This window comes from Dioscorea cayenensis, chromosome 17 (assembly GCF_009730915.1).
Source record: "Dioscorea cayenensis subsp. rotundata cultivar TDr96_F1 chromosome 17, TDr96_F1_v2_PseudoChromosome.rev07_lg8_w22 25.fasta, whole genome shotgun sequence".
Taxonomy (NCBI): Eukaryota; Viridiplantae; Streptophyta; class Magnoliopsida; order Dioscoreales; family Dioscoreaceae; genus Dioscorea; species Dioscorea cayenensis.
Window position 1 is genome coordinate 4,243,286 of NC_052487.1, and position 9,576 is coordinate 4,252,861.

A 9,576-nucleotide genomic window follows, 5' to 3' on the forward strand; every position below is an offset into this window, starting at 1 on the left:
AATTAAAAAAAGAGGAGGGCTAAAAATGCAAAAAAATCAGTAATTTTTTTAAAATACTTAATTAGCAGCCCATAGGTGCTAACTAGGCATTAATGTGATGTTTCTAGAGCCATTTTTAACAAATAAAATGGCCTAGGGCCATTTAGACAATAATATTATTTAATAGGATTAGTAGGGGAAAAGCCCTTCATTAAATCATTCTAAATATGTCATTAGATGAAATTTAATACAAAATAACAAAACTACCTTAATTTTTTTTGTAAATTTAATAATTTACACAAACTTAATGAAAAAATGTTAGTATAAAAAATATCAAACATAAATTATTTTGATTAATTTAAATATCTTTTGTATAAAGGACATTGGTATTATTTTTTTAGATTTTTATAAAAAAATGAGCTTCAAGCATAGAGAATTTTTTTAAAGGGAATTTTTTTAAGGTTTTATATATAAAAATTGAGGAATTTCTTTAATAAAAATCATGATAAATTATAGAAACTTATAAAATAATTAATCATTGTATATTCCACTTCAGGATATTTCGATTTCACACGGATGAACACAAGAAATATTGGATCACTCACATTTCTGTCATTTTAAAAAAATTTGGACTTTATGCTTTTTTTGCCATGTTAACCATATATATTTTTAACAAATCAACATATCTTTAACAGGGAATTATTATTATTATTATTGATTATTATTATTATTATTATTATTATTATTATTATTATTATTATTATTATTATTATTATGTGTTTGTAAGAGATATGCATAATTAGAGTTCATCTCCCCGGTTCTAGAGCCAGGAGAATACACTTGGTTCAGATCTATCGTATTCGACACGTGTCCCATGTGATATTATTATATTTTTTTCTATTGTGATTGTGGGCGTATGTCGAGGGTTTAATAGGTTGGAGCAGGGGATTCCTAATTCAAAACCAGGGGAGATGAAAGCATGGGCCAAGCTTAACACACACTTGCGTTTTCATTTTACGTGATTTTAAAGTTTGATTTTGGATACTCTTCTAAACGAACAGCCTACACAAGGTATCTCGCACCAATAGAGCAATAGGCTGTAGGTGGACTTTAATATTATGTGGAATAAGCTCTTCCTCAATTTGTCACAAGATGCTAATTGCCACAAAAATGCCAATAACCTTCTAGGTTCTATAAGCAATAAACATAACACCAAATCTTTCAAACTTAAAAATGGCACACACTGCATTCAATGAGATTAACCATCCCTTACATGAGAACACATGATCTAGAAAGAAACAAACGATACACATATATATATATATATCATTCATGCAAATTCCATAGACAGACGTTATGACAACAGATTTGGCACAAAGAAATTAAAAAAAAATCTGAGAGAAATCAGTGCAGAGACTTGCTGGTTGAAAGATGTGCATTTATCAGTATGAGTTCCTATTCACGTCCTCCCATGTCCTTGGAGGAGGCAACTGCTGCTGCTGCTGCAGAAGCAGCTTTACTCAAGCCCATCTTCTGCAGCTCATTCATAAAAACCATCTACATCACCTTCACTAATTTTTGTATGGTGTGTTTGATATACCAGGAAATACTTTGTTTTTGACTTCTTGTTTGTACTCGGACAAAGCTTGGTTAATGGCTTCACCCACATGGCCATATTGCTTGCAAAAATCTTGGCACCCTGCCAACCAGCAAACAATACATTCATAGAGTACAAGAAGGACGCCAAGTTGTAAATCATTGACTAATATGCAGTAAGCTAACCTTTGCATGATGGGAATCTTGCAACATGCCCAACAAATCATGATAAACCAACACCTGTACAAATATTTCGATGCCAAATAATCAACAACTTTGACTCAGGAAACAAACGTTAGTTACTGCTTTTGCTCATATGAGCCTATGTAAGATTAAAAAAAAAAATTATTAAAGGGTTGATTGGTTTTTGAAGTTTAATGCAACTACTTAACTTGTAGATAGTTATTTGGTTTGATGTAAAAGTTCCCTAGATATAAAATATAACTTACAATTGACCTATTTTTATAATATTTAAACTTATAGTAAATACAGCAAAAATTTATTAAAAAAATAGAAATGCTATAAATAAAAAAACATATTTAATTATAATAATATATAAGTATATTTTTTATTTTTTTCTACTAAATTTTAATTAAATAATAAATATTTTTTTATTATTGAAAAATATTATAAAAAGTATCAATTATAAAAAAATAATTAATAAAGTAAATATTTTTTTAAAAAAATTAATTATTAAAATAGTTTTTTTAATTCATATAATTGAAAGATATTAAATATTTTTTTAAATTTAATAAATAATTTATTTAATTAATTTTTTACCTAAAATTTTATATAGAATATTAAATATTTAGTGCTAATAATTGATAATTGGGTAATTTCACCACTACACTTATATGGTGATTATACCCTTCAATTTACATCTAACTAAATAATGAAAAAGAATATATGTATTTCTAATTACAACAAACCAATGATATAATTTGAAATACAACATTTTTATTTATACCGTGTTTTCACTTACTGGTAACCAAACGATCTCTAACTGTAAAAATAAAATAAAAATAAAAACCGCCAAGTTTAGAAGATGGCAATTTTTTTTATTACAAATGGCGACAAACGCCTCCCCACAAGGGGATGTCAAACGGACAGACATGTATAATGGTGTACTAGTTACAGTGACTTAATGACTACTAGAGATTTACCATGTAGGCGGGGTAATTAGAGCCTGCTACGTACGCCCGGGATGATATATCAATCACCACAACCTCATAATGATAATTTTTTTTTGTCTTACAACCCTAGTGAAGTGGAAAATACGGCTCCTCCTATAGGGGACCAGATGACTAATGGTAAACAGTATTGATACAATATTTTTATAGTATATCTATAATATATTTGCATAGTAGTATTGTATAATTACCCATCATTTATACCCATCATTTATAGTGACTTCCACTGAATTATCTAATAGTTATTGCTATTGTAATTTGTGATCAAGAGGAAAACATCAAAATCATCTGTGATCTCTCACTTAAAAAAATCTTTTTAAAAGCTATAGATGGGCAACTTATATATATATATATATATATATATATATATATATATATATATATATACTTCCTTTGTTATTTTTTTACTTGTTATGTTTTTGGATCTCTTCTCTGTTCTTTTTTATTTATCACATTAGAAATTTTTATGCAGGGGTTAAATTATTATTTTTTTAAAATATATCTTTTTAATTTACTATACTTATACAACTTTTTAATAAATCACAATTAATTAAATATTATATTATATAACTCACTAATGAAGTTTTTAAATATAAATAATTTTAAAAAAATAATAAAATTACTTTATAAAAACCGGGAACCGCCATGTGGCCCGGCCCGGGTATACCCGCATCGAACCGGGTATGAAAAAACCCGGTATTAACCTAGTGACCCGGGTGGTTCAACTGGGAACCGGTTGACCCGGCCGGGTTAATCGAGTCACAATGTTTAATTTTTTTAACAATATTTAATAATTTATTATTATTTTTCTCATTAAAAACCACAAAAATCGTGTATATTTATTAATATTAATTTATAATTTATAATCAATAAATATAATTACAATATATATATATCATAAACATACCAACAAAAAATAACATTTAAAAAAATAAAAATCTATTAATATGTTATTTGCATACTTTCTAAAATTTAAATTTATTAAACAAATAAAAACAATAAATGAGTGTAACTTTATTATAAAATATAAAAAAATAAAAGTATTCTAATTAAATAAAAAAATATAAGAATTTAAAAAGCGAAATAAAAACTCAATTGAGATATAAGAATAAGTGAATTAAATTTCTTGTTTATTTTTAATAAAATCAACCAATACACAAAACAAATAAATAAATAATGCCGAGAGAAGTTCGATAATTATATATTAATACATTAAATTTGTAAATATTTAAAAAAAGTAAAAATAAATGACATAATTAGAAAACACTATCAGTATATGAGATCATTTATCAATTTAAATATCAAATTTGAGTAGTTTTTTTATATTATAATTATAAACTTTTAATATTATATTTGCTAATTATTAATTATTATAATTTTTTTATATTTTTATTATTGATTCGGTTCAACTTTGATTTAATCCAGTTGAACTCATTGACTCATGTCCTACGGTGCGCCGTACACGTGGATATTGGGGATGCCGTCAACCCAAGGGTGCCTTATATAAGCTCCAAGAGACCAAGATGATCTCAAAAAATTATACTTCCGAGTAATGCGCTTAGCCGGATCATTATCTGGACCGGGTGGACAACCTTGAGTAAAACACGTAAAAGATGGTATATATGTCTGAAACTACAACTCGTTTGTTAGAGATTGGCTACTGTAGCCAGGAAAATGACAGTTAATCAATGAGGTTAATTAATGGCGTTCAACAAACAGAGGGAACATGAGTGCTCCCAAGTCCAAGTAGGGATCAGACTTTTGTCTTGTCGATGCCCACTGTTTGGTTTAGTGTCCCTAAACAAGTGGGTGTGATGCAAAAGAAGAAATAACCTGTCCACTGCAGTATGGCCCAGCTCCAATACCAATTGTTGGTATCTTCAATGCAGCAGTCACAGCTGCAGCAACCGGAGCAGGCACACACTCCAAAACCACCGAGAAGCATCCCACCTCCTGCAACTCCAGGGCCATCTCCACCACCTGTCATTCACACAAACACTTCATTAATTAATAACCATGCACGCATCTACTCCAAAGCCTCAATAGTGATCAATATCATCTTTCATGAAATATATACAAGTGAAAAAAAAAATGAGACCTTTACTGCACTGTTAATGGTCTTCCCTTGAGGCCGAAACCCTCCAAGAGCACTAATCGCCTGAGGCGTAAGTCCAACATGCCCCATCACGGCGATCCCCGCTTCCACAATCACCCTCGCAGCACCGATCCTTGAAGGTGGAGCTCCTTCCAGCTTGATAGCATCCATGTTCCCTTCCTTCAAAACCCTCACCGCCGAGTCCACCGCCTGCATGCATGCGCATGCCCCCAATCACCAAACCAACAAACACCAAGTAAGTCATCAAAAACCAAATCCCAATCATAATATATACCTGCGCGGAAGACGACTCATAGGAGCCGAAGGGGAGGTCACCGACGAGGAATGACCGGGTGGCACCGCGGGTGACGGCGCGGCAATGGATGAGCATCTCATCAAGGGTTATCGGCAGAGTGTTTTCGTAGCCATGGACGACCATGGCGGCGGAGTCACCGACGAGGCACATGTCGATGCCGGCAGTGTTGACCTGGACGGCGGAAGGGTAATCGTAGGCGGTGACCATGGTGATGGGCTCACAGGCAAGGTGCTTCTGGCGGAGGGAGTTGAGGGTGACGCGTTGGTTAGGGCTTTGGGGCTTGGGACCGCCATAGACGGTGCTCTCGGGGACGTTGCCGAAGAGAGGCCGGGTGAGAGGTTGCATGGCGCCGGAGATTTGATGGCGATCACGAGACGAGATGAACGGAGAATAAGAATGGTTCATATGTTACAGCTTACGTTAATAAATATTACATATATATATATATATAATATTGTTTTAATCTTGAATTCTATGTTTAAATATATTATTTTTGATCTTCAGACCAAGTAATTATTATTTTTACTGCTTGACTTAATTATATATAAAAAAAATTTGTTTATTTTTGATTTTTTTATTATTCTTATTTAGGGTGTATGCTAGTTCTAATTGATTTGTTTGAATTATAATAATTAGGGTGGTTGTTGAGAATAGTTAATACTAGCCTTAAAATAGGGAAAAATTGCTTCCATATTCGAAAAAAAGTTGGTAATTAGTTTTTTGGAAAAAAAGTGGATAAAACCACTTGCATCGGATAAAAGATAAAGAACAAAAGTCAAACCAAAGCGGTCGGAAACAACACAAACGCCCACTAGAAGTGGGTATAAAAAAATATGCCGATCAAACACCCGACTAGCCGGGGAACCACATAGATGATTACTACTCCGAGCTCTCGAACCGAGTCCCCTCCATCCGGAGTAGCTCCACCGGTGGGATCCTCGTGCTTCCCAGAGAACACCAGGCTGCAACAGAGAGTAGAAGTATGCTCACCAAAGCTCGCCTGTTGGGATGGAGAGGTTGCAGAAAACCACAGGATCAAAACATAGGCAACTTTGAAAATAATAGAAGAAAGAAAAACGAAGACAACATTAAAAATGCAATCATTCCTAGCAAGCCAGATTTGCCAAACAACTGCTTTAACAATGAGGTAATTAGTGTATTTAGTGATATGCCTCTATAAATAATTTTATTTGTTTATATATATCATTAAAAGTAACATTATAAATTTTAAAAAATATAAATTCATTGCTGATCTTTATATATGATAATATGATTGAAGGGCAAAGGATAGTTTTTTTTTCTTTTTTTCTTTTTAATAAATTTTTTGAGCTGATCACTGGTCAAACGTTGGCATATAAGCTAAGCAGGGGTGAAAAATAGTTTATTTTTTTTATAAAATTTTGAGTATATTGTTTGTTAGTGTATAAGAATGATTTAGGTATATATAAGTTTTTTTTTTATATTTTGAAAATATAGATAAAAAATTATATATATATATATATTTATTATTATATCTTAATCATGATCAGAACAGAATCACAGTTTTAATTTTTCGTGTAAAGATCAAATATTTTGATAATTTAGATAAAATATATATATATTTTTTTTATTATTATATCTTAATCATGAATCAGAACAGAATCACAGTTTTAATTTTCGTGTAAAGGTCAAATGTCCTGTAGTTAATGGTGATATATTTTTATTTGATTGTACTTTTATTTGAACATTTATATAATTTTGTTAGGAGGACCTAGTAATGGACCACAAAAGATGCCTTTTAAGTCATTCGTTTTTTTATTGATTAATTCCCCAAATGGTATATTTTAGTTTAGTGTTTCTAAAAAAAGATTTGAAGTATGTGAGGTTGGGGAATCCATTCATAATAATGCGGTTGTTGAGAATCTTGAGATCCCTATTCCTAGCAGCCGCTTCAATTATTTTGTTTTGTTTTTTATAATATTTCATCATCCCACCATGCTCTTATAATAATCTACAAATATATAAGAATAGGGAACCGAAACAAAGTGGAATCGTTGAAACATCGGCATCCTACCCACCAAGTTGCCCTAGTGTTATTGAAGTAAAATTTTTATATATTTCAACCATTCTACTATGTTGGTTAAATACGTGTAAAGAAATCTAAACAATTAACTTGAAAAAAACTAAAGACATGTCAAAATCTAAATATCTGAGTAGAAGAAAAAAACAAAACATATACTTTAAAACACCAAACAATGCTATATACACATCTTGACAATTAGGTTTAGATACACAAATATTTAGCTGTAAAAAAAATTAAGCAATAACATATAAGTGTCTGCCGCACCCAAATTTTCTTTTAAATTTTAATGTTGATGGGTGGTTACGTTTAAATATTATCTTTATTATATATATTTTATGTTTTTCAGTTATTTTATTTTTTTATTTAGTATTATTGTTTAACAAAAAGTGAGACGTAGCATCTCTCTAGTTACAACGTGGTTCCGATCTCTTTTTTTATTATTGTTTGTGAGGTGGTGCTTTGGGTTTGGTGAGAACTTTGATTTGACTCTCTTGTTCACATAGTTTAGGTTAATCTTATAGAAATTCTTTGGTCTCGGATTCTATTCCGATCATCTTAAAATTGATATCAGCCTACATTAGAAGGAAATGCCTGAACCATCCATGCTTCTTATGTGAAGGATTTGATTTATTTAAGGATAAGATTCAGAAATTTGCTTTTAGCACTGCAGAGATCCCTCTTTAATTTGGAAGACTTAGGAGTTGTTTGGTTGTCTGTAAGTGAAATTACATGTAAGTGAAAATGCTGCATTACATCACTCGTTGTTTGGTTTTGTTATGAATCGAAAAATCTTTCGCATTACTTTTTAATTTGTTTGGTTTGATGTAAATTAGAAGATATGAGTCACTATGTAAGTAGAGGGTGAGATTACCCCCAATATACTATTATATTATTATTAATTATTTAATGCATTTAAAAAAATAATTTAAACTAAAATAATTAATTTAATTTAATTTAATTTAATTTTTAAATTAATTAAATGATTTAATAAAGTATTTATTACAATTAAAAATAATAATCAGAAACTCAAATAACTAAGCCAAATAATAATAAGAAACATAAATAAATAAACACTAACTCTAAATAATTAATTTAACTCTCCCCATCTACTCTTAACACTAATGCAAATTAATTAATTAATTAACTTAATAATAATTTTATTAAATTAAAAATATATAAAATTCTTTAATTTTATATAAAAAAAATATTGTTTTAATTAAAATTAAATACAAATTGGTTTATTTTAAATAAAAATATAAATTTAATAAAATATAAATAAGTATAAGTTTAATTATATTAATAATTGATTAAATGTAAGTTTTCATTTTCTTTTAATGCATAATTTGGAGAGTGAAGAATGGTGATTTTAGCCCAAATGTTTTGCTGCATTTCAACTTACAGCAAAATTTGCTGTAAGTTGAAATGCAGCAAAAGTACACAAAACTGCAAAACTGTTTACATGTAAAACTGATTTCACAGCAAACCAAACAGCCTTTTACATGTAAAACCAGTTACATTATAGCTACTTACAGCTAGTTGCAGGTAACCAAACAACCCCTTAGAGACCGAATTTGGAGGAGATAAAAACACAGAAGTTGTAGATCTTAATCTTAACTAGTTTACTGCACAATTTCAGATTTTTTAGCATGTGTATGATGTAAGTTGTAGGCTTTAAATTCAGGTGCCTTGGATAAGACTTTTGTGCGGACCTTGAAGAGTTATAAATTTTTTCATGACTTTAGAGTTTGAATTAGATATAGAATTATATAAGAAAGTTGTAGAAGTCGACAATATCTATGGATCTACAAAATTTAAGAATTTATGCTACATGATGTTTGAGTTATAGTCATATTACTATACTTGTGCTCAAATGACATTTCTGTAGAAAGCTTGAAGATTGGTTTGATAATTTCATTGTCTTATATTTGGAATCAGGATGCATTCTCAGTTCGAAAGCTGTTCCATTTTGAGTTGGTTATCTGCTCCTAAATTTTGATTTATGTTGTGAGATATTCTCGTTAGAAAGGGTATGTCTGAATCATCTGATTTGCAAAAATAGGTTTACTTAAATTCATGGTTTAAATTCTGTAAATCTCAAATCATTATGAATTTTCAGATATGTTATCATTTTAGGTGTCTACTCTTCTGAGAATCTTGAATTTTGTGATTTGGAAAAGTATAGAAAATGTTATGCTAGATTTAGTTCTCAATGGTATGAGTCCTACTTGAACCATACATTTGTTAATCTTTATATATATTTCTATACTAGTGAGTTCCTTTGTTAATGTACAGAAAGTTTGATTGTTCAAGTAAGGAGAATTAATCACTCTAGTTAGGT

At 30.1% G+C, this 9,576-nt stretch overlaps 1 protein-coding gene across 1 annotated transcript; it reads right to left on the bottom strand.

Moving 5' to 3' along the window:
* Positions 1–1,434: 1,434 nt before the first annotated feature.
* Positions 1,435–5,565, bottom strand: LOC120281036 (3-methyl-2-oxobutanoate hydroxymethyltransferase 2, mitochondrial-like). The gene is made up of 6 exons (XM_039287981.1): positions 5,156–5,565; positions 4,864–5,070; positions 4,599–4,745; positions 1,762–1,815; positions 1,580–1,678; positions 1,435–1,512 (listed from the first exon to the last, which is right to left on the bottom strand). The coding sequence occupies exons 1-6, from the start codon at positions 5,519–5,521 to the stop codon at positions 1,435–1,437; spliced, it is 951 nt and encodes a 316-aa protein (XP_039143915.1). The 5' UTR covers positions 5,522–5,565.
* Between the last annotated feature and the right edge of the window lie 4,011 nt (positions 5,566–9,576).